Here is an 18,902-nt window from a genome sequence, read left to right as displayed (position 1 = left end):
ATTGCTTTAGGACTGCTTTTTGTTTGTTTGTTTGTTTTTACATCTCTGATTCTCATTATAAACATTTTTGGTCTCAGGATTGAAGAAGACGGCTTCTGTTGCCAGGACAGTTTTCTGGTCCTGCGTGGGACTGCGAATGACATTGGCATTGGGATATTGGAGCATACAACATTTGAAAAAATAATAATTTTCCTTCCAAACCAGTTCCACAGAAGTTTCCACAGATATTGTTGGGAAGATCAATCCCAGACCCCCAGAAGTCCCAACTAGGAGGAGATGGTTGGAATGCAAAGTAAAGTTTTAATGATTGGTAGAGGGATAATTAGTTTTCCTTCACAACACACCAGCCAGGAGCAAAGAGAAGATATAGCTTTTAATTTAACCCTTTGCCATCCCTGAAAAGGACAAAGCGCCATAGGTGTTGAATACTCTTCACACCCCAGAAACCCTACTGGCCTGGCTTTAGTTACTGTGTCAAAGCAGAAGATAATAAAAGGTGGATATTATGTGGGGCAGACAGTATTAATAGGCATCACAAAGAGGACATAAATATACCAGAACAGCGGATCCTGACCTTCCCAGAACGAAGTGAGGAGTCAATGAAATGAACCAGCAAATGTCCTCCACATATGCTTTACTTTCTTAATAAGCAGAAAGCAAACTGAGGATTTGGGTCTTCCTTCCTGTGTCTCCTGACTTCCTGGCTGCTGTGTGAGTCCATCTAATCCCTGATCTACAGTTACCAGCTGAGGAGACCACCTAATTTTATCACCTTCCTACTCATGAAGCTATAGAATCCAAGTCTGCCTCAGTCACCAAACAGCCAACTCCATGGTCTGCCAGGAACCAAAGTGCCAAGTAGGAGTCCAATGCAAGCCAACAAAACACTTCTCAATGGAGTAATCCCAGACAGACAGCGAGGAGAGGGGCTCTGCTTGGCCGCCTGGGTGAGGGGGACTGGAAGGAATCCAACACGGTGGAACGTGAATTTGCTGATTTCCAGAAACATATCAGGATGCATAATCCCCTCCAATCCCCTTGGGCTACTGCGCAGCAGTCCTTCCAGTTCCCGGGGCACTGCCCTCGGCCACCTCACCTGCCCAGCACCTCCTCCCCACCTGTACCTCAATGGTGTACTGCTCAAAGATGCGCAGCTGCAGGAAGATGTCCAGCTTGATCTTTCGCTCATGGAACAGCTCCTCCATCTGCACCTGGGCGTCGTCGAGCTGCTGCAGCACCGACTCGATGTGGCTGATGGAGCTACTGTGGGGCGTCTTGTTGCTGGACACAGCCGAGTCCCTGTGGCAGAGCCGGGGAGAGAAGGGAGGGGCCTTGACATGTTCACAGTGACAGAGGAGCAGGGGGCCTTCCTCGTCTGAGTGAGGGGGACGGGAATCTACTGTGAGCCTGGCACTGTCTGCTCAGTAGGTGAGCCAAAGCTACTGTACCCTCTTTGGGGTTCATAGCACTATAGCTCTAAGGCTTGCTGCTGTCCAGACAGAATCGTGACAGGATCAAATGAAATAATGCATGCAAAAGGGCTCCACAAACGTTACAGAAACAGAATGGTTCCACACATATATGTAGTCTAATATATACATATTTCAAGACACATATACACAAATACACATATCACAATACATAAGGGTAGATAAATTAAGGCATATGTAAAAAAAAAAATCCTTCCTAGTTTTACCTCACAGGATCATGGTTAAAATGAGATCATGGCTGCCAAAATTATTCATCCCCTTCGTTAAGTCCATGCCAAAGTTATGGGCTAGTGTTATTACACAGGCTTCAAGCTATACTCAGGAAAGCTTGGGGTCTGGAGGCTGCAAGCCTGGCTTAAGTCTCCCTCTGACATATATGGGCTGGTGACCTTGGGAAATCACCTCCCTGAGGCCCAGCTGCCTCCTGTAAAGTGGGCTTAATAATCCCTGCCCTACTCACGGCACAGTTTGCTATTAAAGAAGATGGCATGTGTAACCGCGCTCTGTGACCAGGAACGTGCTGTATGAATGACTGTTAATCCTGAAAGGACTGTGATATGTCAGGTGCTGACTGGAGATGGGTCCAGCTGTGGAGTAGAAGCTGGGGCACAAGAGGCTGGACAACCAACAAAGGCTTCAGAGAGGATGAGCCCAGAATTGGGTGTTAGAAGAAAAGGATGAGCTGAGTAGATGAGAGGGGTGGGCTTTCTGAGCAGAGAGGGTCTACACAAAAGAAGCAAGGGGAGGTGGCATGCCACAGAGGGAACCAAGAGATAAACGTATTGATCTGCTTAGACAATTGAGGTGGTGGTGACACCTCCAGAGTCCATTATAATAGGAAAACCGCGGAGTTCAAGAAGTTCAGATTCTACAGGGCCTTGACTGAGTAAGCTAGAGCCCTAAAACTTGAAATAAACAAGCACATTCATTATCTCATGATACCGAGTTTCTGACACAGTTTAAGAAGTCAGAGGGGAAAAGCATTAGTTTTGAATGGCCTCATCAGCAGCCTTTCTGAAAACCAGGTCCTTCTGGCCCGTGTTTGTCTCAGAAGCAATGGTATCTGAGCTCACGCGATTTCTAGACGGAGCATAAAGCCAGTTTGTCAAGAGCCTCCCTTTCTGTCATCTAGAGAGCTTCTGATCCCTCCCTTCTCACCCTGACCTATTTGGGCATGAAAGCCCACTACTGCACAGCTTCCCCCAGCCACGAAAAGAACTCAAGAGGAGTACTAACACTGTGTATTATGCATTCGCTAAGGAGGGCGGATGTGACTATTCTTTCTGACAGCTCCCCTCAGTCTTTCTCTATCACCCAGCTTCCAGAAGGAAGGGGATGATTTCTGGTCACCTTGTTCAGCATCTCTGTCAGTGTCACATTCACTAGGAATCACAGAGATGATATAAAAACCACCTTAGGTGCTCCGGTGATCAGTGCCAGAGGAGTCGTGGAGGCCTAGGGAAGATGTGTGCACTGGTATGTGTGAGGCATCCTGCCAATGTCCACTAGGCATCGTTTGCTTTTTTTCTTTGACTGGTCTTGATATCGGGGAGGGGAGTCCAGGCTAGCATCAGACTGGTGGGGGGACGAACAGTCGCCAGTGGTTCTTGTCACACGCCTATGGTCCTCTCTGAAGTCCGTGGAACTTAAACTTGTAGGACAGGCGTCAGCAACCTCGTTGCCTTTACCATCATCGAGTAGCCTTCAGCCCTCAGGTATGGCGCAAGGTTGGCAGGGGATAAGAGCGAGTGGCAGCTCCACAGACCCAGCCCCACAGAGAGGCTAGCCGAGCTTGTGAAAAGTACTTGGAGAGAAAATGTAAAAGCCATCATGTAATTCTAGAGCTGACAAGCTCCTAAAGTGAACCCCTTAATCACACAGACAAAGCAGCTGAGGCCAAGAGAGGTTAAGTGGCTGCCTACTATTTGGAATTTTCTTCAGAAGCAAGTAACAGCGGAGTTTCCTAGGTAGGCAGACAAAACTGTCACATATTATATATTCATGACGGTGAACTGGGGGAAGAAGGGAAAGAGGCTGTCTCGTTGGTATGCAAAAGAGGACTCAGAACATCTCATGTGCATGTTTAGAATAGAAATGATTAATCCAACAGAAAAACATGCCAGGGCCATCTTAAGGTAAGCTCTCATTGTTTATTTAATTGGACAACTGGTATGGGGTGGTGGGGAAGCCCTCTCCAACTGAAGTAATTCCCTCTGGCTCCAGGACTGTCCTGGGACTTGTTGATGAGATTATTTCTGTCCAGAGCTGGCAGAGGTCCCGGCATTCAGTGATTTGAGGCTACAGACAAGTCCCCGCAGGCAGACATCATCAGCACCATCAAATCCGATTTACACAGCACCTGGGCATAGGGCTGGTTGCTGAGGGCTTGCTCAAGGCCTCATGACACTTTACCCGAGGAGCCGATGCCCTTGACAGGGACAGGAAACTAGACACTGATGCCAACAGAAAGGAGGCAATGGTGTGGATGATTCTAAATGAATATAAGGTATCAGGTAGGATTTTCTAAGATCCCTTACTTAGTTATTTTTGTTTAGGGCAATAGAGAAGGAGTTTTATTTTCTGGGCAGCAAGGAATGGTGGAAAGGTCATATGTGGGTAAGTGGAGAGCAGAGTGGGACACATCACACACTCCCTACATTCTAACAGGGCCAAAGGCAACTGTTTGGGGTTACATTTCCCCAACTGGAGCACTGGAGTTCAGAGGCAGCCTGAGAACAGATGCCAAATAACACTATATTCCACAATGGCTATTTCTCCACATGACCAAATATGCCATCATTCTTAATGAAGATACTATTTATTTAAATTTTTGTTGTATTTATATTACTTATTGATCGCTGAATAATGTCTTCAATGATACATAATGCTTTGAAACATCAGAGCTTTTCCACTGACTCTTCCACTCTAAATTCAAGGTGGGTGTGGTGCAGGCACTTTTATATCTGACAGATGGAGAAACCAAAGCTCACACAAGACCACAAAGCTGGCTGCGGCTGAGCCAAGACCAGAACATGATGACTTATCTCGCGTCTAGTCCGAGGCATTTCCCACTGGAAAGCACTGCCCATGCTGACCTGGCCTCGCTGGGCTCCCCCAGGGAGGGAGGCGCTGACCTGAGCTGCTGGATAAGGTCTTCGCCCTCCTTGATGACGTTGAGTGTGGCATCCAGAGTAGCGGTCTGCTGCTGCTGGAACTGCTTGATCAGTTCCTGGACCGCATCCACTGAGTCTGCACAGACATCCTCCAGCATCTCCTTCTGAAGGTCTTCCATCCATGTCCACAGCTGCGGGGGAGAGAGCAGAGACTCCACTCAGGGCACGTGGGAGAGGCCAGGGCTGGGGTTAAGGGCAAGAGTGTGGAACGGAGGTCACCCAACCTACCCTCAACCAGTCAGTGCAGTATCAGACTGTCCTTCTAATCAGCACCCCTACGGGTCAGTTTACATTTCTGTATTTGTATTCACTACGCATCTCTGTGAAGTTTACTCCATTAGTGCTGGCATTCCTGAAGGACAGGAACCACCCTCAGCCTTACTTCCCAGTGGTTTAGGGAAACTGTGGTCTCAGAGCAGGAAGCTCACTCATTTTTGAGCGACTGGCAAGAACAGGAAACTGGTGATGGACAAATATTATTTCATCTTTCATAAAGGACAGCTCTGTATACTTCCTCCAGGTAGCTAGATGCTGATTCCTAGAAATGTATCATGATTTTACAAATATGTAAGAAAGAATGTGACACTCAGTAAGAACCAAGTGAAGATTAATTAAGAAAATATGTGCTATGCTAAATTATTTTGTTCTTTTCAGGATTGCTTGGTTGGTTAGAAAGTTGAATGCTAAAGACGTAGCTTATCTTAATTTCAATGTAACTATGAGACATTTCTCCCATGATATTCAAGATGATAAAATGCAGTCAGGATGATATTACTGGTCAGACAACTTTAAAAGAGCTAAGTATAGCATTTTGAATGGAATAAGTACTGAAAATGATGGAGTTGAATTGAATTACTGAAAATTCATTTATTAATAGCTCTTCCTCATACTGAAAATAGATCTCCAGTGGCCTGCCACAGTGCTCCTCTTCTAACTGCTCTCATTGAGCATTTGCATGAATTGTAGAGGGAAAGATGAGTCTGATGTTTGCTTAGAAACAAGAAATCTTCACTTGACTAGCAGGAAAGATAAGCTCATGGCTCTACCAGGAGAAAAGCCAGTAGAGAGAAAAAATTCATAGAAGGAGCCAGGAGATGTGGATTGTGGCCTCTGTTCTTCCTATAACTTGTGGTGCCTTTGAGTAAATCACTATACCCTTTGCTCTCCAAGACTTCGTGTGTAAAATAGGCTGGGGAGAGCATAAAATAAAATGGTTAGTTACCTTATGGTTCTAACATTCTGTAAGTCTCCCATGTTAAAAACATGGATAGGGCTTCCCTGGTGGCGCAGTGGTTGAGAGTCCACCTGCCGATGCAGGGGACACAGGTTCGTGCCCCGGTCTGGGAGGATCCCACATGCCGCGGAGGGACTGGGCCCGTGGGCCTTGGCTGCTGGGCCTGCGCGTCCGGAGCCTGTGCTCCGCAGTGGGAGAGGCCACAGCGGTGAGAGGCCCGCGTATCCCAAAAAAAACAAACAAACAAAAAAAACAAAAAAAAAACCAAAAAGAAAACCATGGATAAATATTCACCTTAAGAATACTATTGCATCTTGTTGGTTCTCAGTATGATAAATCATGGTATGGCCTTTGGAACAAGGGATTAAAAAAGAGACAATAAAGAGAGACAAAAATAGTCTTCAGATCTTGGACAAGTTATTCTTTGTTCTTTAGAGAGGAAAGGCCCTAAGTGCAGCAGAAGAGGTTGAGTTCACAAGATTAACGAGCCCTCGAGGTAGCAAATAATGGGGTATAAAGAATGTTCTTTTTGGACAGGCAAAAACCTCTCTGAGCCTCAGTTTCCTAATCTACAAAATGGGAAGAATAAGATTTGCCCTGCTCACTTCAAAGATTATGAGAAATAAATTATTTACTTATTATCAATGCTTTAAATAAACAAATAGCATTATCAATAAGCCTATAACATTGTGATGATAGCTATAAGGAATACGAATTATTATTATTCAGTGTTCCTGTCATTTAGTAGCTTCTGTCTGGTTGTAATTAATTCAGTTTATTTTCTTTACAAAGAAGTTTTTGTTGTAAAACACAAAACAAGTTTTCCAGACCATTTAAGCTGGGATACATATTCCCACAGGTATGAATGTATACATTTCAAACCAGTATGAAATTAGGAAGTTCAGGATATTCGTCACTATAACTTAAAATTACTTCAGACTTTCTGGCTGTCATTTTGCCTAGAGCAAAACCATTTTCCAGATGTGCTGAAGTCCTTGGGTATGAAATAACAGAATCTCTGAAAAATTATTGTATAGAGAGGCGATATAGCATAGTAGTTAAGAGTTTCAGACCCCACACAACATTGTAAATCAACTATACTTCAATTAAAAAAAGAAAGAAAGCAAGAAAGAAAAGAAAAGAAAAAAGAAAAGAAAAGAAGAAAGAAAGAAGGAAATAACGAAAGGGTTTCAACCCCCAGTTCTACCACATATTTCCTATATAACCTTGAGTAAGTAACCTACCGTCTTTGCACCTCAGTTTCCCTTGTCAATAAAATGGGAACAGTAATAGTTCTTACACCCACAGACTTGTAAAGATTACTAATAAGTTGATATATATGTGTGTGTTATGTCTGTGTGCATATACATACAAATAAGTGAGATATACGTGTGTGTATGCAGATATATATACACACTCTACATTTATATAACTTATATATATACCAATAAATATATATACATATGCATTTATTTGTACACACACACAAAGACATCCGCACACAGATGTATTATATCACTTAGAAACAGTGCCTGGCGTATAGTAAGTGCTATGCAAGTGCTAGATATTATTATATTTAAAAGGTATTTTTCATGCAAGCCACCTCTAGTTCCCACTAGAAGACAGAGGGAAAGTTTGAAATACTCCTTCATTTTGAAATTGGCACAAGATCAATACTGGATTTGGTCTTTCAAATATGCTAGGATGAGCTGGGCCCCTCTTTTCTGTTTTTGCAGCTTTGTCCTGGGATATCTAAAGAAAGCCTAGAGACTGAAATGTCTAGATATTTCTTTAAAAAAAAAAAGCAAGAAAAGAAAAGACTATGTGAAGAGAGAGAGAGATTAAAATTGTGGACAGAAAGCAGGGCACTTAAGAAAAATAAACTCAATGTGTCAATGGAGGACAGGCACTGAGATGGAAGACTGCTCAGGATGAGGCTGGCACTCCCGTTACAGGAATAAGAGACAGAGGACAGAGGCTTACAGATATCTTGAGGATTTTATTTTATTTAGGATAATTTTATTCTCAGTACCATCCTTAAGCTATTTTAATGGCTTCACAGCTTGGAGTTCCTTTCCCCCCCTCTTTAACAAAAACTTGAACACCTCTGGTGTAGGTCTAGGGAAGAAAGTCAGCATTCTTCTCTTCTGAGGAAATCCACCATGACTCATGACACTCCCTCCACCTGGTGGTCATGCAGCTAAATTGTAGGGACAGTCAAAGACCAAACTTGCCAAAGATGAGGTGTCAGTGTTACAAACAAAAAGACTAGAGAAAGATTGGGTACGTCCGATAATACACTGACCTCAAGAGTCAATATCATTTAAAAACTGTGTCCTCCCCACCACAATTCTCTGATTAATGAATTGAAGTTGATTTCTCAGATTTCTGGCCATATAGTCTACTATATTATAAAGAAACTCTTGTCTAAGGTAGATTAAAACCTACTGCTAAGGAAAATCAGCTAAGAGATAAACAATCAAGTACAACATTAGATGCCGCTCAGCCCAGTGGTCAGCAGCCTGATAAGGAAAGGAAGGGGCCAGTCTACCTTCAAGAGGATAAAATGTCAAATAAAATTGCTAGGGAATTTGACTCAGAGAAAGGCAAGGGGATTACAGCACCAGAGACAAAGGGTTAGTGACATTTTTCTCTATTTTTCCTTCTGTAAAAACAAAACAACCCAAAGAGAAAGGAGTTGTTGAATGGAATTGATATTTACTGGAGATAATTCTTGATTCTTCCCTTGTCTGGCTAGTTCTATACTCATGGGAAAACTACTTTACTTCAATTACTTCATACTTAAAGTGCAGGTGCATTAGTGTGTGTGTGTAGGTGTGTGTTTGTGATTTCTCTCACTTATCTCTAAAATCCCTTCCAACTCTAACACGCTATGGTTTCTCTTCAGAAACTGAGGTAAAGAAGAGGGTAGTAATAGAAATGATTCTCTAAACTGAAGAACTGCAATCACGGCTTTCACACCAAGACACCAAAAGTTCGCAACAGTTCAAGGATAATTGCACCACCAAGTTACTATTTACCACCTGGATAGCTTGAGTAGGAAGCCACAGGGAATCCCGAGAAACATGCACACAGTCACCCCCTGGTGTCAACAAGCTTAAATCGCATGCTCATAATTTTGTTGTAAGCACCTCTGAAGCATAAAGGGAATGAACGTAAACGTCAGTGTCACTGAACTATGAGTAAGGATCCATATTCCATTCCTTGGGCTGTAACTTTTCTACTGTCTAAATTTCCTGTAGGTTTCCTTCTGTGTATGTGTCTATCTGACTTATCCTTGAAGAGCATACCTAGACTGCTTCGAAAGGAATACAAATCAGAGAGCCACGTCTATTATTACTTTACTCATTATCAGGAGCTAATGAGACTGAGTCAGAATGATCTCACACTTCAAGCTATCACAAGGCATTGCCAGAACAAGGTGAAATCATGGAGTGAGTGAGGCAGCTTGGGAGCAGCCTCCACGTTTCTTCCTACTGTCTTCCATATCCTCTTAACCCTCTGCTTATCTAGAGTCTAACATATTAGCACTGCACCTTTGCCATCAACCCACCTGCTCCCCAGAAAGAACCTCCTGTTTCACCCATTTCCAGACCCTCTCTTCTTTTTTATTTTTTCTACCGAATAGGAAAACGTAATATTTATTTCCCAACCTGTTTTATGAGACAAGCATAACTTTGATCCCCAAATCTGACATGGACTTACAAAAAGGGAAAATTACAGATGGAGCCAACATAAAAATAGGATTGTCAGACCCTCTCTTCTTGATCAAACACACCTGTACGAGGACCATTCTTTCAGGGTTCTGCTCTCTGTTTGGCAATAACTATTTGTTCCATGCTGATATATACACTGAGATGGCTTTATGTGCCCTTTCTCTCAGAGAACACATGTAATTGTGGCCAAAAATACCTACATCCAAAAGAATGAGCTTAATTTGAGAATTTCTAGAACTTTGGCAGGGGGAGAGTTAAGGCAGCCTTTCAATGCCCTACATAAGGTGAGCTCTAAGACTGAAACCAGTGAGTTCGGGAAGGGCCAGTGCATGGACCCCATTCTGCTTGCATAGTGGGGAGCCTGAGAAAAGGGCAACTGAAAAGGGCAGGGAGGGACAAAGAAGGGAGAAACTAGGAGATTTGTAGAAATAATGAGGCTTAGGGATGACTGGTTAAGGAAAGAGGTAATTTTACTCCATCACCTTCTCCTGCTGATTGGCTGTACCATTTGCACAGCTCTGGCAGCCATTGTGCTGATACAACTGACTGACCCCCAGAGACGCAGAAAGGAGCACCAATTCCACAGGATGAATCGCCCCTCCCTCATTCTGAAGAAATCATTTTTCTTTAGCATTGACTACCAGCTTTTATTTCTTAAATAAACACCATATCAGTTTGGCAACTGAAATAGAGGATGAAGCTGTTTTGTTCTTGAGCCCATTATGTCTTTTGAAGACTGATTTAGTTTTGGTTCTACAGTGGGTGAGTAGAGAAACATGTATATACGTGAGTGTCTGTGGCATTTGTGGTATGTGTGTGTGTACCTATTTGAGAAGGAAACAGCATGAAAGAATGATTTCACTGGGTCATAAACAAATGGAAATGGGCATTTAATTAAACTACCTAATAAAGAGCTGAGGTTGATGATCTTGGCCACGTTCCTTAGTTAATTTGACTCTCATATTATGATTGCAAAAATATCTAAAAATGGATATTTTGAAAACCCAGCAACTGCAGCATTTCCATGGAAACACAGCAAGGAGAGAGAATTCTGTCTGGACAGTCTCTGCAGAGCAGATGACACTTGCTACAAATGCCTTTTCCCTGGACAAAGAAAATGAGGACTTGGGTAAATGCTTCTCCCTATATCCTCCCCTAGCTCTCCAGACCAGCAGACAGCCAGCTGGCCTCTTGTCCCCAGGCAAAAAGAAGACATTTGAAAGTTCAGCACAATTTGTATTAATAGCTGAGGTTCTGGGTACTTAAGAAGGTTCCAAGCACACGTTTGTCTCTTCTCTTTATTATGTAGCTCTTCTCTCTAAGTAGGGATGGGAAGTCTTGTTTTTATAAAATAACATTTATTGAGATTGTTCCTGATTTTCAGTTGAAAATATCATTGAAGAAAACTTACAAAACAAATAAAATATGCAAAGGAAAATTAAATCACCCATAACATTCTTAGCTTCTTTGTATACCGCTTTCTAGCCTTTATTCTATGTGTGTGATCAAAATTGAGGCCATGATGGATATATAGTTTTTTATATGTTATACCACAAGCCCTCTCTCATGCCATTCATGATCTTTGACAGTGTGATTTATAATAACTGTATAATATTTCACTCTATAGATTTACTATGATTTGTTTAATGAGTCACTTAACATGGAATATTTAGATGGTTTCTAGTGTATTCAAGGTTATTAATAACACTGCAGTGAAGTAGTTAGAAGGCTTTAACCCTCCAGACTCCTTTAGTCACCAAGAATTCACAAAGCAGGCAAACAGAATCAAGCAGACTCTTCAATCTGCAGAAGAAATGAGCTTGGAGGGTGTCTTCTTCACACTTTCCTTCGGTTTCCTCTCTGATCCTAATTAGAGTACATCTTTAGCAAAACTGAGCAGAAGATTATATATTATATAATTGAATATTATAATATATTATATTATATATTATATTATCAGGAAGGGCCAATTATATTTGAATTATAATAGAATATAATTGAATATATAATATATATAATAATATTCACTCTATTTACTGTAAGGGAGAAAAACATCCATAGCAACTCAAAATTGCCTCACAGACTTGTAGACTAGTAAACTTGGCTACTAATCTTGCCTTGAGTAAAATGCCAGAAGTTTGCCTATAGAGTCAAGAGGAAGGAGTCGAGAGTTAACAGACCCGGATCACACAGGACCCACACTTAGCAAGGTTTGAGAGGTGGTGTGTCCTGAGAGGTATTAAACAGAATAGGGAAAGAGCAAACTACAGGACTTCCTTCTCCATTAGCCCATCCAAGGATGCTGACTTCTGCCCTAATAATCCATTTCTGCCTGCCATACAGGCTCTAGAGGAAAGGCCCCACAGGCAATTCAGATTCCCCACCTGCCCTTCTTTGTTTTCACTGTCTGTAGAGTTCAAGTCAAAGAACTGGAGTAGACGAACCATGTGATTGAATGGGCTTCCCCCACCTTTTTAAATTTTATTGTTTTAGGAGGAACGACTGATTTCTCATTGTCAAGTAAACCTATTCAATATTCATTCAGCATCACTATGTATCTGACACAGCAGGAGAAATATACAGTAGGATCTGTATCTACACATCTAAACCCGCATGTGTACGCTCCATCTGAGCACCTCCAATTTAACGAGGAAGCTCCAGTCACTTCAGTGAGATCCCAGCATCTTGACGAGGTATGCACACAGTGCTCCTGTCCCGTCTGGGTGGGAAGTTGGAAGCCCCAGGGAATAATTTCAAGGAAAAATGATGCCTGAGTTGAGTCCTCACGTTCCTTATTAACCCGGCATTAGAGATGCTCTAAAAATAAACTTGGGGGGGGGAGTTTTCTGCTAGGAAAAAAATGGGTATTAGTATTGTACTACTCAATTTTGTAATAGTCATCATCATAATTATCACAGGGTAACAGAGAGTAAGTAATTTTCCCAAAGGCACACAGCATGCTCAATGAAGATCTAGATCTGGAAATCTGACCTCCCTGGCATCTAAGATCTTGCTGTACTTAACAGGTGTGTGTATAACACACATGCCTAAGTGTGTACCAACATACACACGTCTTATTCTCTACTCTGCCTGAAAGGGGCCTCAGACAGACTAGTTTGGGGATGGGAAAGTAGCTGAGAGAAAACATGCAGATATAAAGTCCTGTGGGATGGCCCCCGTGAGCATCCCCTCCACCATAGCCACTCAAAATGATGTTTTTCTTTCCATCCTGAAAAAAAAAGTCAGAGTCTGTATGATCTGAGAGTTGCAGACCTCTTGAATAGAAAGAGCCTCACAATCACACATCCCTTTGCACCCAGGCAGGACTGCTCCTAATTTCTCTCACATTTTGAGGTCCTGAAGAAAAGAGACTATGCTACTTCCTCACAGCCTCCTGTCTCAATGAATTCCCTGGTGGAGAAAAGTCCTCCAAGTCTCTGTTTCCTGGCCTTTATATGAAAGGCAAATGAGAAAAAGCATGGGCTTTGGAGTCAGATTTGGGATCAGTCCCTACATTTACGACATCCTCGCTACAAGACCCTGGACAAATTATTAACTTCTCTGATCTTTAAAATTAGAATAAAAAATGACAATTCTCATGGCTATCGACTAGACAGATAAATAGTCAGGCGCACTGTAGGGGCTCATCCCTTTTAGTTCCCTCTCCCTTTCTTCACCTGCTCCCAGCATCATGCTGCTCCCTTTGGTACTATTTGATATGAATGTGGTCGTATACGCTGAGCCACGGTGGGAAAACAGGTCTCAGGTTTAAATAAGACCCCAGGCTTAGCAAGGTTTGAAAGCTCTCTGGGAAAACAATGGTTAATAACTGCATCCCCGACTATGCCTGTGTGCCACACCCCCAGCCCTGGGAACACTTTGCTTTTCTCAGCTAAGAGCTACCCTCCCCATCAAGCCCCTGCTTTGGGGTTTGAAAAGGTAATGAGGAAAAATGAGCCCAGAGAAGAAAGAAGAGCAGAGGACGGGAGGAGATACAAGAGGGAAAAAGGAGGACAGAACGTGTGGTAGCAGGTAAGAGCATGTGTGCAGAGTTTAGGGAGATGGCTCAAGGCTCTGCTGCACTGGCAGCTCTGTAGCCTTAGACAAGTTCTTTTCTGGGCCTTAGTTTCCCCATTTGAAAATATGTTCAATAAAGTCTGTCATCATGAGATTCTCATGAGGATTACACAAGATGATGTATGTGTCTAACAACTAGTAGGTACTCAATTAGAAAAAACTACTACCTAATATACATTGAGTGCTTACCATAAACCAAATCTTTAGCCTAGGTAAATCACCTGTATCACCTCAGGCTTAATTTATTATTATTATTAATTATTATTATCAGTATCAAATAAAGAAGAAGAGGAGGAGAAGAAAAAGAAAGGAATCTTGAATTCACATTGGAACCATAAGGGGCCTTAGGGCCATTGAGTCCGACTGCATAATTTTATAGATGAGGCAACCCAAGGCCAGAGACACAGTGATTTGCACAAGCTCACAGGGTTCTATGGCAGCAGGATCTGGACTGGATCCCAGCCTCCTAGTTTCATGTACAGAAGGTGGGAGATGCCGCTAGAAAGGGCTCCTGGGAGCCTCAGTCACCTTCTCAGGCGTGGCACTTCCATGGAAACTAACCTCATCCATCACCTCCCCTGGCAGCCAACACCCTCACAGCCCTCACAAGGAACATGAGTCCTGTTCATTCATACTCCATTCTCTCACCCACAGGCTCATGATTAAAAGAGAATACACATGCCTTTGGTGTCTGAGACCATTATTAAGAACCGGGTGAGCCACAAGCAAGCAGACAGCCAGGCAGGAAGACCTGGATTAAAGCTAATCCCCTTGCTCTACAGACACTCATCAGAGAGTGGCCGTGGTCCCACAGAGAGCAAGCAGAGCCAGCTTCACGGGGGTCCCCAGCCCTTCATCTGCCTGGGGAATCGCAGTTTAGAAAACATTATCTTTTCATGTTTATCTCTGATAGGCACTGCAATGATTTGCATTCATTCCTACAAAGTGTCAGAAAAGCCTGGGAAGGAGTAACAACCAGGCTTCTTAATGCATTTCAAATATCAAAAATCAACGTAATTAACTAGGGTACAATCCAACTTTAATTAATACTCCATTCAAATGAATTCCTGGGGGGAACACAGGCATGCACACACATAATGAGTTCATCTGCCAAGGGTGTTATTACAGAAGATGCCAACGTGCCTCCTCACTGGCCACTTACTCAATCTCAGAGTGCCCCGTGTTAATCAGAACCGAAGAGCAACCGCACGTTTGCAGCCCTCCTCCTCTCTATGGGCCCTTCTGCCCTGCCAACAATGCAACGTGATCCATCCTCCCCTCTCCTGTCTCCACTCTGTGAATGATTCGGGGACCAGATTTAAGCCCAGCTAGCTTCCTCCTGCATGGAAGGCACCCCAGTCCCCCTTCCTTCAATGGCTGTCACTCCACGATGAGAAAGGTGAGGACCATTTCACTTTGATAGCACCCTGTGGCAGACCTCATTAAGAAGATTTAATCCTCTGTTTAAAAAAAAAATAAAATAAAAACATAGAACAGATTTGCAGACTCTGTATGTTCCTTGCTGGTAGCAAAGATAATCAAAGTTCTGCAGGACTCTAATTTTTGACAGGAAACAGCAACCAAGAAAAATTGGGTGTGGGGAGGAAAGGGAGTCTCTGATCCTCTAATATTGCCTCTTACGGCGACTATTTCTATACCAGGGATCCCCAAATTCCTCCAGCTGCAGACTAAATGCTCTAACAGACTCCCCAAACCACCTGCCTTCCCAAGCCCCCTCCTGACGAGAGATGCGGAGGAAATTTTGCCCCGTATTGGTAGAGACCTCAATTCAGGTTATCAGGGGCAAACTGTTAATATCATCGACCTTAGGAGGCTAGTAATCCCCAGACCACCCAGGACCCCAGGCAGACCTCGGCGGCTAGGAAACTGCCCTGACCTTCGCTGGAACAAAGCAGCCCAGCCAACACCCCTCCTCTGCTCGCTGCCCTTACCTCTTTGGTGTGAGTGTGGAAGGAGACGGACATGTCCAGCAGAAGCTTCCGCTGCTCCACCCTACGCACGAAGTCTTGGATGCGCACCTCCAGATGCCGAGCTGCCTTGTAGATCTCCTCCGGGTCACATTCCCCTGTCTGAGCCAGCTGCTCTGCCGCTTCTAGGAGCTTGTCCGCATTGGTGTAAGTATTCTGCCAGCAACGACAGTGAGGGGAAGTCAACTTGCAGTCACAAACCGAGCTTCGCGCCTTCGCCCAGCACCCACCCCGGGCTGCCCAGAGCTGGGCGTGGGCGCCGAGCCCAGAGCTCCCTGATTTGGCACGGGGGAGCTCAGCGCCCAGCTCACCCACCGCCTCTCGGCAAGCCAGCAGCCTGCGTGGCAGCTTGGAACAAGTGGGCGCTAGCTAGGTGCCTTCTGCATCCCTGGGATTTCTCCCAGGTGGGCCGTGCCTGGAAAGAAGCAAGGAGACACACTAGAATCCCCATTCCTTGGCCGCGCGCCCTGACCCCTTACCCTTACGGAGATCCATCACTGCCCTCCCATCTCAGGCTGTAACTGCCAGAGTTGGAAATACCTCATCCACGAAGATCGGCTGGGTCTCTATATGAGAACGCCAGGGAAATAATAACTGGGAGACTTGCTCGACTTTTCCCCCAAGTCCCTGTAACTACTGGTGTTTATCTTTTGGAAGGGAGCTATCTCTTTGGAGGGGAAAGGGTCAGCAACTCAGGGAACCGACAGAAGGAAGCAGCCACAGCCAGAGTGAGGAGATGCAGGCTACTCCCTGTGCGCCCAGCAAAGGCTTAAAGTTCGCAGGAAGGCTGGGGATGAGTCTGGTGATTTTGTTTATCTTAAGCTACCACAGGCACACACACATTTACACATGCACACACTCACTCTCACACACACTCTCCCCCCAATCCCTGTCTGTATCCTCCAGAGCAGTTTAAAAGGCAACCAACTTGTAATTATTGTCCATCAGGATGGAGTCACTGCCTCTGCAATACCTATATTCCAGTTATTACATGTATGCCATGGACACAACTTTCCTCACTGGGCTTCCCTTAAAAAAGATCTCCAGACAGACCCTGGATTAGAGTTGGTGACTCAGGTGTACATTATATTTCTTAATATCCCTATAGCGGCACAATGACCTACAGAATGGTGAACAAGTGGTTACTGGTGATGGTGTGAATCCGGCGGCAGAAACAGTCAGGATCGAACGCAAAGTGAGTGGAGAACTAGAATGGATTTTGGAGTGATGACTGTACGGTGCTTTACTTTGCACATATCTGAAGTGGCCTCTGCTCCCCATAGAGTTCTTTAGATTCACCTGAAGACCTGGGTGTTAAAGGTTGAATTGTGTCCCCTCAAAATTCACACGGTGAAGTCCTAACCCCCAGTACCTCAGAATGGGACCCTTATTTGGAATCAGTTATTGCAGATGTAATTAGTTAAGATCAAGTCATAGTGAAGTAGGGTGGACCCCTAATTCAATATAACTACTGTCTTTCAAAAAAGAATGCCACATGAAGAGACAGACACGTGCTCAGGGAGAACACCGTGTGAAGCTGAAGGCGGGGATCGGGGGATGTGTCTACAAGCCAAGGAATGCCAAAGAGTGCCCACCAGCAAACTGCTGGAAGGTAAGAGAGGCATGGAACAGATTCTCCCTCATATCCCTCAGAAAAAAACAACCCTGCTGACACCTTGTTCTTGGACTTCTAGCCCCCAGGACTGTGAGGCAATACATTTCTGTTGCTTAAGCCACCCAGTGTGTGGTACTTTGTCACGGCAGCCCTAGCACACTAATACACCAGGTGGAAGACCCCAGAGACTGCTGACCCAGCTTCCTGATGGAACTGCAGAGGATGAGCAGGCTTGCAGCGAACGCTTGTCATGGCCTCAGGGGATGCCAAGAGAGGCCCTAGTGGATCTTTAAGGAATGCCATCTGACAAGAAACTGCCCAAGGTAAACACTGTCCCCAGAGCAGGTGAGATGGGGCTGGGGCTGGGAGTGGGGATGAAAAGGAAGAAAAATCCTTCAGCTCCACTTGGGGGATTCATGGAGAAACAGATGATACTTGTGAGAGGAAAGAGGCTTTGCCACTGAGTTAAGTAAGAGTATATTGTTTCTGGAAGGCAAATGAAGGAAGTACTCAGAGTCATGATGGAAATGCCGGGAGAGATGGGAAATGATAGGCGGGAGGAGACCTCTGGGGCTGTGGGCCAGGTTAAGGAAGCCTCTTAGCGGGTTGCCTGCAATTTCTAGTAAATAAACCCAGAGCTGATGGGAGAGAGTTTTTTCAAGGATCTTTCAAATCTTTCACTTTAAACTTTAGGGAATCTCAAGAAATCCCCAAAAAACCCGAGGTTGTGACTTTGTAGTTTCTAGCCAATAAATAAAAATTTATGCCAAGCCAAAGCAAGCTTGCTTTCAAGTTAAGTTTGGGACCAATAAGAGGTAAATAAAAAGCAAAAGTGAAGTTTCCGCTGCATGTAAGGTGGATAACTTGTCCTGGTTTGCCCAGGACTTTTCTGGTTTTAGCACTGAAAGTCCCGTGTCCTGGAAAGCCTGTCAGTCCTGGGAAAATCGGGATGGCTGGTCAACCTAACACATACCCAACACTGTAGGTGTCTCAGGAGTACAGATACATATACGATGTATATTGCCTCAAAGGAGAATAAAATCACCCTTGAGAGAAATAATGTAACAACGCATTAAACGGGACAAGCAGCACAATAATTAGGGATTAACGTTTCTTGGCATGATACAGGTGCTAAGAAGAAAATTAGTGAAAACCAAATAATAGTAGCCGATAATGACTGAATACTTCTCACCTGCCAAGGACCATATGTATTAACTCGTTTAATCTTCACAATAACCCTAGGAAGTCGATACAGCCATCAGCCCCATTTTACAGATAAAGAAACTGAGGCAAAGAGTATTTCTGGCTAAGGTCACATTTCCCAAAAGTGACAGAAACAAGATTAAAATCTTGTGGTCTGCCTTCAGAGCCCAAGTTCCAAACAAAACTACCCTATCAGATGAAAAGGGGCCTTGCACGCCATGCTAAGGTGTTTTGGTCCAAGGTAATGGGAAAGCACTGACAGCTGTAGGTAGAAGAGAAGTAAGTATGACTGGGGTATGGCATCTAGAGACACTACCCTGCCTCTCACAGATGAAGGCAGAAGCCTGAGGATGGGCAGGATTTAGCAGAGAAGGAGGGGTTTCTC

General features: G+C 44.1%; 1 protein-coding gene across 10 annotated transcripts in view; it reads right to left on the bottom strand.

The window, feature by feature from the left end:
* The window catches only part of KALRN (kalirin RhoGEF kinase), a gene marked incomplete at its 3' end in the record, with an annotated part of 643,513 nt that overhangs the window by 293,855 nt on the left and 330,756 nt on the right, over positions 1 to 18,902 (bottom strand). For 8 of the 10 annotated variants that reach the window (XM_082839566.1, XM_082839572.1, XM_082839575.1 and 5 more), the window contains exons 11-13: positions 15,664 to 15,855; positions 4,586 to 4,794; positions 1,125 to 1,299 (exon numbers count right to left, since the gene is read on the bottom strand). In XM_082839566.1, coding sequence (XP_082695692.1) covers positions 1,125 to 1,299; positions 4,586 to 4,794; positions 15,664 to 15,855 — 576 coding nt within the window. The remainder of the gene's footprint in view (positions 1 to 1,124; positions 1,300 to 4,585; positions 4,795 to 15,663; positions 15,856 to 18,902) is intronic. The other 2 variants (XM_082839576.1, XM_082839579.1) reach the window with 1 other exon arrangement.

This window comes from Leucopleurus acutus, assembly GCF_964270905.1.
Source record: "Leucopleurus acutus genome assembly, chromosome: 5".
Lineage (NCBI taxonomy): Eukaryota > Metazoa > Chordata > Mammalia > Artiodactyla > Delphinidae > Leucopleurus > Leucopleurus acutus.
This window is presented reverse-complemented; position numbering and strand designations above follow the sequence as displayed.